General features: G+C 46.1%; 1 protein-coding gene across 1 annotated transcript in view; it reads left to right on the top strand.

The window, feature by feature from the left end:
• The window catches only part of RPTOR (regulatory associated protein of MTOR complex 1), a 364764-nt gene that overhangs the window by 142959 nt on the left and 200448 nt on the right, over positions 1–21357 (top strand). The window contains exon 3 of the mRNA XM_075351789.1: positions 258–340. Coding sequence (XP_075207904.1) covers positions 258–340 — 83 coding nt within the window. The remainder of the gene's footprint in view (positions 1–257; positions 341–21357) is intronic.

Raw genomic sequence — 21357 nt, 5'->3', positions numbered from 1 at the left:
TACACTTTACTCATACTTTGTACTTTGTGGTGTTTCTATCACATAAAGTTATCTTATTAGGATTTCAAGTTTGTGGGTGTAATCTGTAAAACTGTGGAAAGTTCACAGGGTATGAATACTTTTTCAAGGCACCGTACATATCTATCTATTAAAGCGTTTTTTTTTCTACTTTATTACAGTACAGGCTGGACTGGATTTTTTTGTGTGTTGAGCTGTTTACAGCTGAGAACTGTCATCTATTTTCTTTATTTCCACAGATCCTCTGGCAATGGGTCCCCAGAAAGCTTTGGAAACCATCGGGGCCAACCTGCAAAAGCAATATGAAAACTGGCAGCCACGGGTGAGTTTAATACAACTTACAGAGTGTTCTCGTCATCCCCCGAATGAATCCCAGCTTAATCATTTTCTTTTTTCGTCCAGTTTGTTCACAACCGTGTCATGTCAGACAAAAAAAACTTGAGTCTTTATGGCAAGAAATCTAGCACCCTACGTTACACGGTTGTGGGGGTGGGGGGTTAATTCAGTATAGTTGTCAGTAGTATAGCAAGGAGTCACATGAATTGGACTTTAGGGTCAATTTGATGGAAAATATTTGAAATTAATAGGTTGATTGGGATTGAAAAAAAAAATGCTACAATGCTTAGTGGCTGGAGGACGTCTTGCAAAAATGAGGGGAGGACAACCTGCAGGAGATACCCTGGTTGTCACCCAAACATATTCATATGGAATGAGAAGGTTGCAGCGACCACCAAATGGCAATAGTCACGTGGCGCCCCCTGCTGGGTGTTTATGCCAGAATACCAGTGAGGAGGGGCACTGTATAAAGTGCAGAGGACCGTAGTTGGGAAATGAGTATAGTTTTTGTTTTCCTTCCACGTTAAGATCTAATTATTTTTATTGTGTTAGTGACCCCTATAAATTAAAATGTACAGGTTATATATTGAGAAATATACAGCATATACTGAACATACGGCCACTACTCGAGTCTCATTATTCATGGTACTTCTGATATTAAATTCCCGGCAGTTCTCCCGGCACCCTGCAGGGCGGCGCACTCTTTTATAGCACCTCATATCTACTGCATTATATAAAAGCGTACAAAAAAAAACCCTGTAAATTGATGTATGTGCATCTTACAAATGTGTAGAGGTGGCCATACACATTAGATTAATGATGTCCAAATATTTGGCAGGATTGGTTGACCATCTGGAAGTGTCCAGACTCTGCCGCTAACGTCGGAGGGCATGTTGATTTTTAACACGCCTCACTATTTGTAAACTGGATTGCAGGACCCTTTCTTTCCAATCACTGGAAACATCGGATTTGACTCCAAAATCTGTATTAAATCCTACACTTATGAACTGGGGCCATCACTAATGATAAAATGACAAGACTGGGGGCAGAAGTAGTCTATACTAGGAGGGGGTGGGCGTCTGATAATGTGGTGCTCAGTGCATCCGATCTTGAGGTTGGATGCCGCTTAGGTGTGAGGTATGAGAAGGATGAATCAGTCATTTGGACAGGACATCACCGAACCGTAGCTGGCAGCAGCTCGCCCCGTCCTGTGCCATGAAGGTACTTTAAAGGCAATTAGTGACTGCTGCCAAGTGCTGTATGGCCGGCTTAGCTAGGCGGTGTTCTCGAATTCATCAAGTGCAGCCGATGCTGTCAGCATTGTGAGCAGCTCTGTCTCTTTTCATACAAAACACGTATTGTCTGAGGGCCGCAGCAACGATACTCCAAAAACATTCTCCAAATCACCAAAAAATTCTAGGCCTGGCTGTTTTCATACAGGGCGGAACTTACGGGTGGTGGAGCAGGGACTTCACATCCACCGACGGATCTGAAAACACCCTTCACAAAGCAGGACAGGGTTTGGAGATTGGGAGCTTAAAGTGTATCTTCACTGTCTGAGACTGGAGGTGCGAGTGCCAAGACCACCGCCCAACACTAAAGTGTTAATGCAAAAGTGCTAAGCACTCCTCTTCTGAAGCTGAAGATTGACTCCATAGAAAGTCTATGAAATCTTGAATGTAGCATTTGGTAGAGGTCTCTGTACCTGGAATCCCCCCCCCATGACGTGTCCAAAGTTTTCTGAAAAGTGCAACTGTTTACTTACTGTTTTCATGATGTCTCTTCACATGTCGGAGCTTTGTTTTCCTGATGCTGAGCTCCAGAACTAGCCAGTTAAGAGGGTTTTTCAAGACCTTTTAATAATTATGGCTTCTCCTTGGGCCGGCCATTCACTTTATATAATAGTCAATCGAACAATTACCACTCGTGGCTCCCATCGGCCGAGCTGTGCAGCTGCTGTAGCCAGACACCTATCGCGGTGGGTGATCTCCCAAGAGATCAGATGGATCAAGTAAAAGTCCAGACTCCTCCCTAATCATTAGATGGTTGGTGCTCCCTCCGATATTGGCAGTTTTCACATTTATCTGAGTGTAGTCACTTTTAGGCCATGTGCCCACGGGAGCTTTTTGTGGCGGAGTTTGCCGCGGAAAACCTGCAGATTTTTCTGGATTTTCCAGATAAATCCGCAGGCTCTAGCATGTACAGACACTCCCCATGTTACCCTATGGGACATGGGGAGTGTCTGTGTCCACGCTGCGGAATCTCCTGCGGAGATCCCTCAGCCGCACCTAACTGCATGTCAATTATTCATGCGGATTTACTTGCGGAGATCCAGGCCCTCCGCTATGGAGATAGAGGCCGGGACGTCCGCAGGTAAATCGCGTGAAAGTTCGCATGTTTCCCCCAGCTATTCCGCTGGAAACTCGCAGCTAAAAATAGCTGCGGATGCCAGCGGGCAGCTGCGGGAAACATGCGGCCGTACCTGCGGATACATCCGCAGGTACGAGCGCCCGTGGGCACATGGCCTTAGGCTATGTGCCCACGCTGCGGAAAATGCGTGGATTTTGCCGTGGATTTCTCGCAGAAAAGCTGCGGATTTTCCAGAAATCTGCAGCACCGGTACTCCCCAGACATTTCTATGGCATTTGAGAAATGCTGTGCCCACGCTGCGGATTTTTCCGCAGCGGAAATCGTGTGGATTTTCGTGCAGAAAAATCTGCAGCATGTCAATTATTGTTGCGGATTTTCGTGCGGATTTTGCCTATTCAATTGAATTAAAAAAAAAATCGCAAAATCCGCACCTATGAAAAGGTGCGGATTCCGGGAGAAAGCTGCGGATTTTGATGCAGAAAAATCCGCAGATACAGAGTCCCGTGGGCACATAGCCTTAGGATTTGTCATCATGCAGACCTGGTGGGCGTCCAACTCTGGCCTTTCCTCTGAATGGCATATACTAGGCAAAGGCCATCTAAATTGTAGCCTAAGATAGCATCATTATGTATATGTGTATGTATATATGTATGTATATATATATGTATATGTGTATGTATATATATATATGTATATGTGTATGTATATATATATGTATATGTGTGTATGTATATATGTATAATATATATATATAATGTGTGTATGCATATATATTGTATATATTTTACTCCATAGATCAATGCTCAGAGTGCTAATGTGTATATACAGTGCTGGCCAAAAGTATTGGCACCCCTGCAATTCTGTCAGATAATACTCAGTTTCTTTCTGAAAATGATTGCAATCACAAATTCTTTGGTGTTATTATCTTCATTTATTTTGCTTGCAATGAAAAAACACAAAGGAGAATGAAACAAAAATCAAATCATTGATCATTTCACACAAAACTTCAAAAATGGGCCAGACAAAAGTATTGGCACCCTTAGCCTAATACTTGGTTGCACAACCTTTAGCCAAAATAACTGCGAACAACCGCTTCCGGTAACCATCAATGAGTTTCTTACAATGCTCTGCTGGAATTTTAGACCATTCTTCTTTGGCAAACTGCTCCAGGTCCCGGAGATTTGAAGGGTGCCTTCTCCAAACTGCCACTTTGAGATCTCTCCACAGGTGTTCTATGGGATTCAGGTCTGGACTCATTGCTGGCCACTTAAGTAGTCTCCAGTGCTTTCTCTCAAACCATTTTCTAGTGCTTTTTGTAATGTGTTTTGGGTCATTGTCCTGCTGGAAGACCCATGACCTCTGAGGGAGACCCAGCTTTCTCACATTGGGCCCTACATTATGCTGCAAAATTTGTTGGTAGTCTTCAGACTTCATAATGCCATGCACACGGTCAAGCAGTCCAGTGCCAGAGGCAGCAAAGCAACCCCAAAACATCAGGGAACCTCCGCCATGTTTGACTGTAGGGACCATGTTATTTTCTTTGAATGCCTCTTTTTTTTCCCTGTAAACTATGTTGATGGCTTTTCCCAAAAAACTCTACTTTTGTCTCATCTGACCAGAGAACATTCTTGCAAAACGTTTTAGGCTTTCTCAGGTAAGTTTTGGCAAACTCCAGTCTGGCTTTTTTATGTCTCGGGGTAAGAAGTGTGGTCTTCCTGGGTATCCTACCATACAGTCCCTTTTCATTCAGACGCCAACGGATAGTACGGGTTGACACTGTTGTACCCTCGGACTGCAGGGCAGCTTGAACTTGTTTGAATGTTAGTCAAGGTACTTTATCCACCATCCGCACAATCTTGCGGTGAAATCTCTCGTCAATTTTTCTTTTCCTTTTACATCTAGGGAGTTTAGCCACAGTGCCATGGGCTTTAAACTTCTTGATCGCGCACCGTAGACACAGGAACTTTCAGGTCTTTGGAGATGGACTTGTAGCCTTGAGATTGCTCATGCTTCCTCACAATTTGGATTCTCAAGTCCTCAGACAGTTCTTTGGTCTTCTTTCTTTTCTCCATGCTCAATGTGGTACACACAAGGACACAGGACAGGGGTTGAGTCAACTTTAATCCATGTCAACTGGCTGCAAGTGTGATTTAGTTATTGCCAACACCTGTTAGGTGCCACAGGTAAGTTACAGGTGCTGTCAATTACTCAAATTAGAGAAGCATCACATGATTTTTCAAACAGTGCCAATACTTTTGTCCACCCCCTTTTTTATGTTTGGTGTGGAATTATATCCAATTTGGCTTTATGACAATTTTTTTTTTTCTTTTCATTGAAGACAAATTAAATGAAGATAATAATACCAAAGAATTTGTGATTGCAATCATTTTAAAGAAGAAACTGAGTATTATCTGACAGAATTGCAGGGGTGCCAATACTTTTGGCCAGCACTGTATAATATATAATGTGTGTGTTTTTGGTTTCTCTGCCCCCCCCACTGCTTTTCATACATTTGTATTAGTATATGATGTTTAAAACATCTTTTCACACTAGAAGTCCCAGAGAGTGGTCATTTAACATTTCTACCATTGGAACCCTATGGAGCTCAAAGTTCCTGGGACTTCTAGTGTTAAAGCTATAAAACAATAACATGCAAAAAAAAAAAAAAAAAACAACGCACAAAACACTGTGTAAATCCAGCTTTAATTGGTAAACTTGTCTGCCTCTCGCCATCACTGGGGGATGCTGAGGAGCTTAGTGTTTCACCATGGAATCCAGCTGCAGTACCGGGCACTGCCTGTGGTTCAAAGTGGCGCTGTTTTTTGTAAAAAGAGAACCAACCTTTGTTTTTATCTGCTCAACCCCTTTTAATTCTTCCTTACATGCTAATGGGATTTATTTTTGCACTCATGTCGTCCCCTACAGATGATGCAGTCCTGATTACTGGTTTTCCCTTCAAGTGGGAAATCTCCTTTGAGTTTCGCATCCGAGCAGTAGTTAGACCTTGGTCGTCTCAGCAGGTGCCCAGCGAGCCCGTGACCCCATGCTGAGAATACACGAAGGAGCCGTTCTGCCCGCCTCTCCGTGTACGCGTCCTCCGCCGCCCCGGGACTTAACCAGAGCCTTTTGATCGTCTGTTTCACATTTTTTATTTAATTGCTCCCTGAGATTCTTTTATCAGCTGCCGAGCCCGGCTGTGAAGCTCGCCCAGGGCAAGCAGTGGGTTAAGCAGAGAGTCCCCTTTTGCCGTTGCCTCTGATCACTCTGGAAGGGGCATCATTACCAAGCAAGGCACGTATGGGTTTATTGCACTCCACGGCGCTCTCAAGACTTTTTTTTTTTTTCCTGCAGTAATAAACTGAAGTTGATGTGCCAGCCACAATAAAACAATGCCGGCCGTATGGAGATCTCCCGGATTGCTTTCATGTAAATGCTTTAAACAAAACAATCGGGCCGCTCGCCATGGACGCGACTCGGGGATGTACGGCACAGGACCGGACGGCTCCCAGGTTGTTGCGGTCTCTGCAATGTTACATCCTTTATGTCTGGTCTGCATTGTGAGATGTTGCTTAGCAATGCACACAGATGTACGTCGCCACTCACTAGCTATGCCGCAGGCCCTTCCAACCCGGGGAACCGTTCTCTCGCATATGTTTGTGGAGCGATGACGAGCTCCTATAATCAGGTTCTCGCTCTATTATATGTATTGTTCTACTGCGGCCAATTATATGGCTAGTGTAAGGCTAGGTTCGCACACTGCGTCTTTTTGACGCTGCGTTTTTGGCTGCGTTTTTGATCTCTGCGTTTTGCTGCGTTTTTCCAATGCATTGCATGGGGGGAAAACGCAGGAAAGAACTGACATGTCCATTATTTTTTTTTTAACTCAAAAACGCAGGTAAAAAAAAAACAGATCTGTGCGGACAGCAAAAATGAAAACTCATAGACTTTGCTGGGGAAGCAAAGTCCTGCAGTTTTGAGGGCAAAAACGCACCCGAAAAACGCGCAAAAACACCGCGAAAAAACGCACTGTGCGCACATAGCCTAAGTGAGATTTAAAGGGACACCTGAGGGTCGTCACCTGATTGTAATGTCAATCATCTGTATTGAAGATGGTCTACAAGGTTTTGTAATACACCGTCTGTAATGCTGTGGGTCTACTTTTCAGGGTTGTTTCAGAGGCTATACCTCATACGAGCCACAAGAATGAGACAACTCGTCATTCATTTGAGAAGTATGCATGGTTAAGGACCAGCTTTCACTGCTTATAATGGCTGACCTAAGACATCCTCTTTAAAAATGGGTTTTCCAGCTCATAAAGATGCCTTCACTTTAAATGGTAGGGGTCCCTGAAAACAAAGAGGGAAGTTCTGGTCCCCTTCTAATTTTTTTTATTTCTTGAAATACTTCCTCCATTCACTTAAAGAGGATATTGCACTACAACCTTATAACTTTCCGGTCCTGTGGGGGATCCCAGATGACGAACCCCACACCCTTTGATGATGTGATGGCCTTTGCATGCAAGATGAGAAGACTCCTGTATTAAGTGCTTCATTACTTATGGCTCAAACACAGTTATGTAATGCTGTATGAAAGTTGTAAGTTGTACACACAGTTGAGAAGGTACCCATAGAGGGCTTCTTACCAGTCTATATGGAGATTTTCACAGTTTCTTGCCCCTCTATAGAGGTTTTCAGTTTCTTGCCTCTCTATAGAGGTTTTCAGTTTCTTGCCTCTCTATAGAGGTTTTCACAGTTTCTTGCCCCTCTATATAGAGGTTTTCAGTTTCTTGCCCCTCTATAGAGGTTTTCACAGTTTCTTGCCCCTCTATATAGAGGTTTTCACAGTTCCTTGCCCCTCTATATAGAGGTTTTCACAGTTTCTTGCCCTTCTATATAGAGGATTTAGTTATAGTTATTTCTGGAAGAGACAAAGAAGGCACAGATGGTGTCTTTTCCAGGTGAAAAATAGATAATATGCACAGGAGCACTCACCTAGGGTTGTTGTGAGGGTCACAACTACCAACAAAGCAGAAATGATGACCACAATGGCTGCTGCCGACCCAGGAGATGAATCTGTATACGTGGAGTGAAAGGAAAGGGTTAATCCACGCTGCCTTGTAGATAGAGGAAATCACTTGGGAGAAGTAATCTTCGTAATTTTATTATTCAACGCGTTTCAGAGTCTATACAACTTTCAGGAATCAAAATCACTGATGTAAATATACTGATATATATAAAGGTGTTCAGTTTCTTGCTCCTCTGTATAGAGGTATTGAGTTTCTTGCCCCTCTATATAGAGGTTTTCACAGTGTCTTGCCCCTCTATATAGAGGTTTTCACAGTTTCTTGCCCCTCTATATAGAGGTTTTCACAGTTTCGTACCCCTCTATATAGAGGTTTTCACAGTTTCGTACCCCTCTATATAGAGGTTTTCACAGTTTCTTGCCCCTCTATATAGAGGTTTTCACAGTTTCTTGCCCCTCTATATAGAGGTATTCACAGTTTCTTGCCCCTCTATATAGAGGTTTTCAGTTTCTTGCCCCTCTATATAGAGGTTTTCACAGTTTCTTGCCCCTCTATATAGAGGTTTTCACAGTTTCTTGCCCCTCTATATAGAGGTTTTCACAGTTTCGTACCCCTCTATATAGAGGTTTTCACAGTTTCTTGCCCCTCTATATAGAGGTTTTCACAGTTTCTTGCCCCTCTATATAGAGGTTTTTAGTTTCTTGCCCCTCTATATAGAGGTTTTCACAGTTTCTTGCCCCTCTATATAGAGGTTTTCAGTTTCTTGCCTCTCTATATAGAGGTTTTATTTAGGTACGATGCATTGGGTAACGCACATCGGTTCCAAGTGAGAATACCTCCGCAAAACAGTGGTGGAGTATTATGGAGCTGTTGTGACTATACAAAGTGTATTCACTATATGTGATAAAAGGTTAAAAAGTCTCTTATGGTCTCTGCAGAGTATTTATTCTGATAACATCTAGGTTTCCCACACCCAGTCGGCTAAAGCAGTCATATCGTACATATAGATTTGTGAATCCATACTGAAAATTTAATCTACAGGCCAGGAAGCGAGATAATACAGCGATGACATCAATTGTCTTTTGAGCTGTGGGGTTGTTGTGCTGCTCACTATAAATTAATGAGTGGGCAGTGATCGTGCACAGTCCTTACACCCATTCTGAAGGGGCCATGTGATGTGGAGGTTCTGTAATTGTGGATTTAGTAACTAGGGACGCAGTGATAAGGCTTTGTATTGATTTTGCAGTTTTTAGTTTTCAGTATATTTTTTCCATTTATATCCTCTTCTATTTCCAATCTGTCTAAGGCTTTCCCCGTCTCTGCAAATATATTTCATTTTGGCATGTAGCTTAATAAAGTTGTGTTACTGCTGGGAAAGGAGGAAATAAAACAGTGCAAAATATGGGAAATAAGTTTCTCCTTTGCCTCCCTACTCATTCACTTGGCTGTTTTGCCAAACGCAACCCACTGGTCCCTCTGCCTTGCTTATCCTTTACCCAACCAACCTATTGCTCCTCTACTGGGTCTAGTCCATCTGCTAAGCCAGCCTTTCACCCATCTGACCTCTTGCTCTTCAACATAGCCAGGTTTATGCCCTTCTGGCACAAACTTTTACCAGTCCAGTATCTTGATCAATTGCCTAGCTGACCTCTAACTTGGCCGTTTTTTTGTCCTCTGTTCAGCCGATCTTTTGTCCCCCCATCTAGCCTACCTATCCAGCGTGTTGGATCACTTTACAGTGACATCATATATGATCTGTCTCTGGTCCTTCAACCAGCCTAGTTGATCTCCCTCCCCCATTCATAGTCACTTTGCCATACCAACTTTTTCCAAACAGTCTCTTGTCCATCAACATACGCGGTCTACTTTCATTTTGCTTAGCCAACCTTTTACCCATCCGGCCTCTTGCCTTGCTGCCTTTCCATCTTTTGGCCCAGCCTGGGCCTAGCTGAGTCGCCCGCCCCCTCGGCCTGAACCGGCCACTCGGCATGCCCACCTGGCTGATCGGCCTTGACTGGCCGCTTTACCCGCCCCCTCGGCCTGGACCAGCCGCCCGCCTAACCCTCTACTCGCCCTTGTGCCAGTTTTATCTCTTTCCGACAACCGACATTGCATCTTACAGCCTTCACCTCAAGCTCTCCCTCACTTTGTCTAGTTGGGTCAGTTGGGTAGTAATATTTAATTACAGGGAGTGATAAGTGATTGTCTCCTCTCTATCTGCAGAGCTTTACTTTCTTCTTGGCTGCTTGTTTCTTTCTTAATTTCTTGTTCTAGTACATGGTTTATTTGCTCTTGTTACAGAAAAGAAAATGTTTTCTTTTCCTTTTATGAAGACTTCATTAAGATCCTGAGCATTGTAATATGCACTCTGCCCCGGGGTGTTCTCAGCTTTTATTATAGCGCTATTAACCCTCCACATGCTCCCTCCTCACTTCCACCAGTGTTTTTCTTGTTCTTTACAGCTGCTTGTACACCAGATGACATACTGTAAATGAGCATTTGTAGCCAGCGGCTCCCAAGACCTGGTCTCCGCTGTCATCCCATAACTTAGACCTTGGCGCTCGCTCTCTGCGGTGTAGCGTATGCTGATTAAATTTGCATGAACTTACTCCATTGCAATTTTCTGCTCTTATTTATTTATTTGGTCACTTATTTCATTTCCTGACCTTTTCCAGAAGGTTTATTTATGCTGCTGCCAGCACGTTATGGCAGCGGAGATGGATCGCCGATTTGAGGGAGGAAGTCTCTGGGTGAGCCCAACATATGGATGTAAGTTATGTTTTATGAGCCGTGGAGGCAATATGATCCTTCATGCTGTAGGACCTGTTCTTCAATGACACTTGGAATATACAAAAAAAAAATCCCAAGATGAATGGTAGTCTTGTGCTCTTGCCTACGGTAGAATAATACATGGTTTTATGGTAGCAGTAGAAACCTTCCAGATATACACAACGGAGGAAGTGCAGCACATATCACTGATTAAACATTATTGAAGCAACCCATGAAACCACCTACCGGCAAGCAATCAGTGGTCACCAGCCTTCAGTGGTCACCAGCCTTCAGTGGTCACCAGCCTTCAGTGGTCACCAGCCTTCAGTGATCTTCTGATGAGGTTGTCTTCCACTAGAGAACTTCATCAAAGCGTTAGACCATCATCCCACTGACGGATCCTCTTACCCTATGTGGGGATGAACAACAAGAGACAATTTTGACTTTTTTACTGTTGGTCAAAAAACTAAAAGTTAGATCCCATTGCAAAATGTGAGTAAACATTTTGCAATGGGATCTAACTTTTTTTTGACCAACAGTAAGAAAGTCAAGTTAATCTGGGAGACCTTGTGATTCAGGGTTGATTGGTGTAAAGGCCACGTCTCACTAAGCAACATCGCTGCTGAGGCACGACTTTTGTGACGCAACAGCGATGTTGCTAGCGATGTTGCTGTGTGTGACATCCAGCAACAACCTGGCCGGTCAGGTTGCGGGTGGGATCGCTGGAGCGTCGCTTAGTGTTGTAAGGCTTTTGAACTTTGGATCCACCTAAGGAAGTAAACCTAGTTATATAAACGCTTCGAAACTCAGCTGTTGTTCTTGAACAAAGACCGTAAAATATCTTTAAAAAAAAGACAAGACATTTGGTTTATTTTCTCAATTAATAGGTAAACCCTAGCAGAAGGCATTCAGCTCCTCAGCCAACTTCAGATGAGGTTGTCTTCAGCCGGTGGGCCTCATCATTGTCTTCAAACATCATCTCATCACCAGATCCTCTGCTGGGCCCATTATAGCATCTTCGCTCAATGACAAGTCAAATAGTCAATGCCTTTGCACATGCGGCTCAGGGGCCAAAGGCAGCCTGAAATGCGTCGTTGTGGATTTTACTGACTAAACCTGATTATTTTATTTCCCATGTCAGCCAAAACTGAAAACTTTCAACCTAAGACTTTGGATTGTTTTTTTTTTTTTAAAAATCCAGAATGATTTTTCGTTTATGAAGTTGAACTGACCCTTGGATGGTCCAAGTTGGCTCCTAAAATCTAAAGTATTGTACTTATGTCCCTAAATAAGTTATATCAAATTACCATTATTTGAACTTTATTATTATAGTTCTGAGAAATGGAATAATTGATGGGGTAATTGTCTAGTGAGCTAAACGTTGAAATCGCTGAAGTGTATAGTGATGGTTCCCAACCAATCTTTGTTGTATAAGGATCTTCACGGTTTCGTTTCCCACCCAGGAAATTAGCAAAGAACGCCTTTTTTTTTTTCTCCTCAAAACAGCGCCTCTCTTGCAAATAGGTTGTGTCTGGCATTGCATCTTGGTCTCATTTGATCAGAGCTGAGGTGCAATGCTGCACCTGACCCATGGACAATGGCGAAAAAATAATTTTGTTTTGGACCTCATGCAGCCCTTTTTATGCCGTGTGCCTTAGTCTTACTGGCCCCATTGGTACTGTCTCTGGCCCTCATGCGTTATCACTGCCCACCCTGCCATGGGCCAGGCAGCACCACCTTGCATTGTTTCTCTATGGAAGGTTATTTTACCCACTATTCAAACAATTAATTTGATCACAGTAATCAGATTGGAGGAAGCACTGTCATAGGGACATTGCCGCTGAGGCACGGACCTCAATCAATGACCCATTAGAATTTCCGTATGCCTAATATTCAGGAAAAAGGGGCTTTTCAAGGTCTGACTGTCTTTACTCATGTCACAACCTCCGGTGTAATTATTGTATCCAGAGACTTGATATTTAGACGATGGCAGTTCAGTGCAGCCGTCACCGCGTCCAGTCAGGTCAGCGTCACTTAGCCGCCTTGTTTACCACCGTCCAGAGCCTTACAAGACAAGTGCACAACCTTCTGCACCAGTAACGTAAACTGTGCTTTAGAATCGCGGTGTATCCCGACAGAGCGATAATGAGCCATGCACTGCATCAAAATGGGAAAGTGGGACCATAAAAGAAATGTAAATGTGAGGAGCAACATAGACTATATACGTAGTAAAGTTTCTATCTGTAAAAGAATGGATAGGTCACGCATGTGTAAAGCAGACGTATGATTAAGTTCTTTGTCACACATCTAATCACCTGTACATCTGATAACATTACAATTCTGCCAATGCAGTTCTAAAAAATCTGTTTAATACCATTAATGTGAATAATTCCTTGATAGACTGCAGCCAAGATGATCTCCTACTGCCCCTAAAATCAGGTTTTTACATAAATCTTTTTAAAGGGAACCTGTCAGCTGTTTTTTGCTATGTAATCTGAGAGCAGCATGGACAGAGACACTGATTCCAGCGATGTCACTTATGACACCGTGTGTTGCTGTTTCAATAATATCAGTATTTTATCAGCTAGAGATTATCACTACAGCACTAGGTGTCTTTTGCCCTCCTCACCCAACCACACCCCCACAACTGATAAACAGCTTTCTGTCATTGCAGTGTGTGCACACAAAGCTGCCAATCAGTGGTGTGGATGAGATTGTACACGGTTCAGCATTCTGAGCACAGCTATATCTGCAGCAGAGAAAACAGTGATTATATCAAACTAGAAGGTGGCCCGATTCTACGCATCGGGTATTCTAGAATTTACGTATTGTGTAGTTAATGTATGATTTTTGTTATATATATAGATGTTGTCTGTAGTTACCAAGTGTTTGTGTAGGGCGCTGTACATGTTCTGGGTATTGTCTGGGTGTGGCGGGGGGTGAGAGCAGTGTTGTTTGTGTGTTGCGTTGTGTGTGTTGCGTTGTTTGTGGAGCGCTGTGTGTGTGTGTTGCGCGGTTTGTGTGGGTGTGGGGTGTGTGTGTTTTGGTGGGAGGTATGTTTTGTGCAATGTGTGTGTTGTGCGTATATTTGTGTGTGCCGCGCTGTTTGTGTGTTGGGTGTGTGCGGCATTGTCTGTGTAGGGCGGTGTTTGTGGTTCCCAGTGTGTGTGTGTGTGTGGTGTGTTGTGCAGTGCGTGTGTGGCGGTGTGTGTGTTTTGGGGGGAGGTGTGCACCCCCCATCGTGCTCCATCCCCCATGCTGCACACCCCCCATTGTGCTCCATCCCCCATGCTGCGCAACCCCCATTGTGCTCCATCCTCCATGCTGCGCACTCCCCATCGTGCTCCATCCCCCATGCTGCGCACTCCCCATCGTGCTCCATCCCCCATGCTGCGCACTCCCCATCGTGCTCCATCCCCCATGCTGCGCACTCCCCATCGTGCTCCATCCCCCATGCTGCGCACTCCCCATCGTGCTCCATCCCCCATGCTGCGCACTCCCCATCGTGCTCCATCCCCCATGCTGCGCACTCCCCATCGTGCTCCATCCCCCATGCAGCGCACCCCCCCATCGTGCTCCATCCCCCATGCTGCGCACCCCCCATCGCGCTCCATCCCCATGCTTCGCATTCCCAATCGTGCTCCATCCCCCATGCTGCGCACTCCCAAATGTGCTTTATCCCCCATGCTGCGCACTCCCCATCGTGCTCTATCCCCCATGCTGCACACTCCCCATCGTGCTCCATCCCCCATGCTGCGCACCCCCCCATCGTGCTCCACCCCCCATGCTGCACACTCCCCATCGTGCTCCATCCCCCATGCTGCGCACTCCCCATTGTGCTCCATCCCCCATGCTGCGCACCCCTCATCGTGCTCCATCCCCCATGCTGCACACTCCCCATCGTGCTCCATCCCCCATGCTGCACACTCCCCATCGTGCTCCATCCCCCCATGCTGCACACTCCCCATCGTGCTCCATCCCCCATGCTGCACACTCCCCATCGTGCTCCATCCCCCATGCGTGTGCTCCATCCCCCATGCTGCGCACCCCCCATCGTGCTCCATCCCCCATGCTGCGCACCCCCCATCGTGCTCCACAGTCACACATCAGACAGTATACACGCACACATCTGATCGCATACACTCACACACACCCCACTTCTCCCTGTGCCCACCGGTGGGCGGTCCCAGCAGCTGTGCTGCACGCCGTGCTCCTCTGCCGATACTCACAGATCCGATCGCATACACACACACACACTCACACATCAGAACACACTCACACACATCCGATCACATACGCTCACACACACACACTGACGATATCGCACATACGCGCTCACACAATCACAACATCCGGAGATACCACATGTTTCCGGCCATGTGATCCTCCGGCAGGTTCTGGAAGGTCACTGCACGCACAGGATCGCCGCCGAGAAGCAAGCGATATAACGGGATGTTGTGAGTTTGTGGATGCGATCTGGTGTGTGTGAGAGTGAGTGTGATCTGATGTGTGTGTGTGTGTGTGTGTCTGTTCTTATGTGTGTGCGTGTGTGTGTGTGTGTTCCGCCGCTGCAGGACCTTCATGCGCTCACCTCGGGGTGAGAGGCCATTCCGTGTTGGGGTGGAGCCTGGACGAGCGGCCAATCCGTGCGGGGGGGCGGAGCCGAGACGAGGCGCCAATCCGTGTCGGGGGGAGGAGCCGAGGCGAGCGGCCAATCCGTGAGGCCGAGCGGCCAATCCGTGCGGGGGGGCGGGGCCATGGCGAGCCCAGCGGCCAATCCGCTGTTTGCCACCGTAAGGACATGGCCAATCCGTGCGGGGGGGCGGAGCCGAGGCGAGCGGCCAATCCGTGCGGGGGGAGGAGCCGAGGCGAGCGGCCAATCCGTGGGGGGGCGGGGCCATGGCGAGCCCAGCGGCCAATCTGTGGGGGGGCGGGGCCATGGCGAGCCCAGCGGCCAATCCGCTGTTTGTCACCGTAAGGACACAATTTTGGAGCAAGACAGACAGACAGACAGAATAAGGCAATTATATATATAGATGGACTGCATGCAGACCAGTAAGTGACACATCACTGGAGTCAAGGTCTCAGCCTCTACATCAGGAGTGGGGAACTTCTGGCCCACGGGTTATAGTTCACTTTCTCCACCCTCTTGCAGATTCACTGAGTTAGCAGTGCTTTGGCAGCTTTCCCCGTTTTGCCAGCAGGCAGATCTTTAATTCTTTATTAGACTGCTGCAACGCACACACAGTATTTAGTACTAAATTCTGCGGTGCATGCAACGCTGGATAATCTGACACTGGCTAGTGTTCTTGGCGCTCCTGTCCCTCCACTATGATGAAGGGAGCAGTCGCAGTGTCTCCTATGTGATGTGTATTCACCAGTCCCATTGTCTCTATTATGGTTCAGCTACACTGGGACTTGTGTATACAATATTATATATACAGCAGTCTGTGTCTCCTAATATATGAGGAGTTACTTCAGCTATGAGCTATCTGCCTGTATGATGCAGAACATCTGTAAATATTCTCTTCCGTCCCTGCGGTTTTGTTTGTCGCTCTCTCGCGTCCAATAAAGAATCAACGTTTTTATTTATTTGTCGGGTTAATTCTTCGGCTACATCGTAGCACCCACGTTCTGCGCGCTCAAGCACTGCCCTTAACGGCAGACAATACAGCGCTAACATGGCACCGAGGAATCCTTATTGACAGTCTGTTTTGTTTATTGCACCAATTACAACTCCAATTTACATGAATGTAGTAAAATCAAGCGGTGCCAACAAGATGTCTGTGCCAGGATTGTTTCTGAATGCGATCACTGCCTGGAATGGCTGAGAGAAACTTGCTGATTTGGTGGAGAAAATATTTGGGCAGGAAAAAAGGCCAAGGGTCTGTCCCTTGTTTGTATTCAGTATGCGTTTGCATAACGCCAGCACCTTGTATGAGCCGTGTCATGGAGTCGAAGCTGTCACTGCTCACATAAAAAATGTTAGAGATGTGAAACTTGGCTTTAAAGGGAAACTGTCAGCAGCTTTTTGCTACCTCGTCTGAGAGCAGGATAATGCAGGCAAAGAGATCCTGAATCCAACAATGTATCACTTAGATTACTGGGTGCAGCCGTTTTGACACAATCACAATTTTTAAGATTTAGCCATGTAGTCGTGCTTAGAGAGCTGCCCCCCACCCACACAAGGCTCTCTATAGAGATTGTACATTGACAGCGAAGTGTCAATCAAGGGGAGGGGGGGGGGGGGGCGAGCCGGACTGCCATGTGCATGACATTGTAGTCCAAGCAATGAGCAGTCCTGCTGCTTAAACAAAAACAGCAAATAAGCAACAAATCGGACTTGGACAAGACCGGCATCCCTGAATTCTTTATTTTAACTCTTGCATCATGCTGTCTTCAGCTTATCTCACATAACAAAAACCTGGTGACGGCTTCACTTTAATGGTCTTATTAAAATCTGATGCCCTTTAAGATCATGGGTTGGTGCCAAATGGTACAAGAGTGCCTAGTGCAGGGGTCTCAAACTCAGCTGGGTGTATGGGCCGCACAGAGGAAAAAAAAATAATTTGGGGGGCCTCATTCTTTGCAGGACAAAGTGACATTTTTATTGGTACCATATATAATATATATATTTAATTTTTTTTTTTACACACCTTTGGATCACTGATTTTGAACATTTTCACTTGTTCATTATAGCCAACGTGCACATTATTTGTTTAAATATAAACATTTTTTTTTTTTTTTTTTTTACATTTTATTCCTTTCTTGTAGCTAATAGTCTTATAATTAGCACTATATAGAAATTTTGACCAACATCTTTTAGTAATGTTCCCCATATTGTTGTAACGTGCCCATCCTTGTCCCCTTGTAGTATTGTACCCCATCCTAGTCCCCATCCCACAGTAATGTGCTCATCCTTGTCCCCATCCTAAAGTAATGTTCCCCATCCTTGTCCCCATTTTGTAGTAATGTGTTCATCCTTGTCCCCATCCTATAGTAATGTCCCCAATCTATAGTAATGTGTCCATCCTTGTCCCCCATCTTATAGTAATGTTCCCCATCCTTGTCCCCTTGTAGCAATGTCCCCATTCTATAGTAATGTGCCCATCCTTTAGTAATGTGCCAACCTTGTCCCCACCCTATAGTAATGTCCCCAGCATTATCCCTATTCTATAGTAATGTTTCCCATCCTTGTCTCCTTGTAGTAATGTCCCTATCCTACAGTAATGTGGCCACCTTGTCCCCATCCTGTAGTAATGTCCCCATCCTATAGTACTGTGCCCAGCCTAGTCCCCATCCTATAGTACTGTGCCCACCTTGTCCATCCTATAGTAATGTCCCCAGCCTTGTCCCCATTCTATAGTCATGTGCCCATCCTAGTCCCTATCCTACAGTAATGTGCCCATCCTAGTCCCTATCCTATAGTAATGTCCCCATACTATAGTAATAATGTCCCCATCCAATAGTATTGTGACCATCCTTGCAATGTCCCAATCCTATAGTCATGTCCCCAGCCTTATCTCCATCTCATAGTAATGTGCGCACTTTGTCCCCATCCTGTAGTAATGGGTCAGCAGCTCCACTCACCTTCTACAGATGCTGGAGTGAAGCTGAGGGGAGTGGTTTCCGGCCCCAGATCCACAGTGATTGGAGAGATTGGTCACAAGGTCGGTCTCTCCAATCAGAGCTGGGGGCGGGTTAAACACAGGTCACCCAGCTCCAGCCAATGATCAGGGCTACAGCTGCACTGATCTTGGCTGGATTTCAATGTTTCAGCGATTTTCAATGGCTGAAACATTAGTGGCTGTGATTGGCTGAGCGGCGTTCGTCAGCCAATCACAGCCTCTGTTGGTCAGGGGAGGAGACACCAACCTTCCTGAGGTCCCCTCCTCCCCGAATCTAAGGTATTTGCAGCGATCGCAGCCGCCGGGGCTGCGATTTTGCCATGACGTACTGGGTACGTCATGGGTCCTTAAGTACCAGGGAGCCATAACGTACCCAGTACGTCATAGGTCGCTAAAGGGTTAACGTCCAGAACACACACACACACACACACACACACACACACCATTCTTCTCACCTGTCCCGCTTTCCCTCGGCTCCTCATCTCTGCTTCATGCGGCCCCCAGACCCGTGCCCCTGGTCACTATCGCGGCAGGTGCAGTGTCACTGTCAGTGATTTATGTGAGATGATTGTATTGGCAGCACGAGAGCACAGCGCCGGCAACACATTCATCTGACATAAAGCACAGACAGTGACACTGCACCTGCCGCGATAGTGAACAGGGGCACGGGCCTGGGGGCCGCACGAACCACCCTGAGGGGCCGCGTGTTTGAGACCCCTGGCCTAGTGCATATTTGTGTTTTTATGACCCTTGTGCCTTATTACCCCTCCTTGGATTGCGTATATTGCAGTGCCTATGGGAAAAGGAGACCTTCATAGGTTCTCAGTAGCACAGGAATGCGGCCAGGCTTGAGTAGACTCACTCTTCCGATAGACCCCTAAATGCAATCGGCATCTTATATTATCGATGCGAGCAGTACCCTCCCTTTATACTTTCTTCACTCAATGCTCCAACCGGCTATGCCCTCACAAAGGGTCACTATTAGTGATGGGCTGACCCAGACTGTAAAAGTCTGAATCCACATGGTTTCAAAGGTACCAGAGTGCCGGAATTCTGCATATTGATCCGAATCCGGCACTCAGGTTAATTAAAAAAAATAAATAAAGGAAAAATAAAGAAATAAGAATGAAGCAAGTGCTTTAACTTACCGAGGTTCTGGCGTGGCTGTACACTAGTCCCATAGCCTCTCCTTCACTTCCTGGGCCGCTCATTATTGCTCATCCATATGCACTGTTTTCCCTGCCCACGGGCCGCCCTGGCGTCTGTGATTGATGACAGTCAGACGCGTCCCCAGCCTGTGTGACAGTGTCTGACTGCAACCAATCATAGGCACTGTCTGTGGGTCACTATTGTGGTATAAAAATAAGCATGGGCCACCCCAGTCTGAGTATACCAGCCCTCAGCTGTTTGGCCGGGTATCAAAATTGGGGTTGGGTTGGCACACGTCGTGTTTTTTTTTTTTTTTTTTATTTTGTATTTTTTTTTTTAATTTTCAATAACTTATTTAAATAAAGAAAAACCAAAAAAAGCCGCATGATGTTCCTCCTATTTTGATACACAGCCAAGATAAGCGCACGGCTGGGGGCTGCAGCCTGTAGCCGTATGCTTTATCTATGCTGGGTATCATAATGTTGGGGGACCCTACGCCAATTTTGTTTTATTTTTATACCATGATAGATGCACGCAGCGTCTCTGATTGGTTGCAGTCAGATGTTGTCACTCAGTGGGGGTGTGTCTGACTGTAACCAATCACAAACACCAGTGGGCGGGGAAAGCAGTGCATATGGATGGATGATAATGTGTGGCACTTGAAGATATGGGTGGCCGCGGAAGCATTATACAGCTGTGTCGGAGCCTCGGTAAGTCCAGCGCACCTTCTCTTCGTCAGCTTTGGTACCTATAGACTTCTATGGGGACCGTAATCCGGCCTGGAACTGGATTTTAAAAATGGGATCACCAGGAACCACCTGTCCCGGTTATCTGCGTGTCCACTCATCACTAGAAAATAGTTTCAAATGTTGACATGACATGCTGGGAATTGTAGTTTTTCATTAGCTAGCTGGACACTGGTGGTCCACCTATAGTGTGCTTGTCAGTGGTTCCCTCTGGTGCAGCATTCGCCCTGGGGTTTTTCCAGCCCACCACGTCCAATGAATCTGCAGACTAGTCCATGCACCCACCTGCCTGGAAGCGTCTGAGAAGCAGCATGGTGGTCCAGTTTTGCTTTTGAAGGGCATTTTCTGAAACCTCAGGAAGATGACACTTTGCATATCACATCTTCTTTTCTCTCACCGTGATGGCCTTACACGAACGGACGCGCTACCCACGACTTCTTTCTGTGCGTCTTTTTTTTTTTTTTTTTAATTAACTACTGAAGTGTCCACAGTACATCAAAGCAAGTGCGGATGTGACAGCGCATGGAGAGGGGCATGAAAGCTCGCCGAACACTAAACCTAATTACTGGGTAACCTGTTACCCATCACTCCTGCTTTTTCTGTGCCTTTTGTACTCTACCTCTGACAGCTTAGAAGCGGTGGTATTGATTTTCTGCTTGTGGCTAGCAGGGCTTACAAGAGAAAATGCCTTATGGTAAGAGGCTTTTACAGGACTGGGGAGGGCTAGCTGAATATATTGCCATTTAGAACCATAAAAAAGAAAAATGTCTCGGAGTTGACCACTATGTGTACCTGACAGCGCTGAGCGGCCTCCATAGCTAGGCTGATTTACCACTCAACGGTTGGGAAAAGATGCATATGGCTGAGCTTTAGGGGTACTTTGCCCGTTGCGGCATTGCGACATCGCTACTGTGATATCGTCGGGGTCAAATCGAAAGTGACGCACATCCGGCGCTGGTAACGACGTTGCAACGTGTAAAGCCTAGATGCGCCAATAAACGATCGCAAAAGCCGCGAAAATTGGTGATCTGTGTAGCGTCGGTCATTTCCATAATGTCGCACCAATAGGAGATACGATGTTGTTCGTCGTTCCTGCGGCAGCACACATCGCTGTGTATGAAGCCGCAGGAACGAGGAACATCTTACCTGCCTCCACCGGCTATGCGGAAGGAAGGAGGTGGGCGGGATGTTTACGTCCCGCTCATCTCCGCCCCTCCGCTTTTATTGGCCGCCTGCCGTGTGACGTCGCTGTGACGCCGCATGACCCGCCCTTTTAGGAAGGAGGCGGGTCGCCGGCCAGAGGGACGTCACAGGGCAG

Source organism: Anomaloglossus baeobatrachus, chromosome 5 (assembly GCF_048569485.1).
Source record: "Anomaloglossus baeobatrachus isolate aAnoBae1 chromosome 5, aAnoBae1.hap1, whole genome shotgun sequence".
Lineage (NCBI taxonomy): Eukaryota > Metazoa > Chordata > Amphibia > Anura > Aromobatidae > Anomaloglossus > Anomaloglossus baeobatrachus.
The sequence above is the reverse complement of the archived record's forward strand: the minus strand, read 5'-3'. Positions and strand labels throughout refer to the sequence as shown.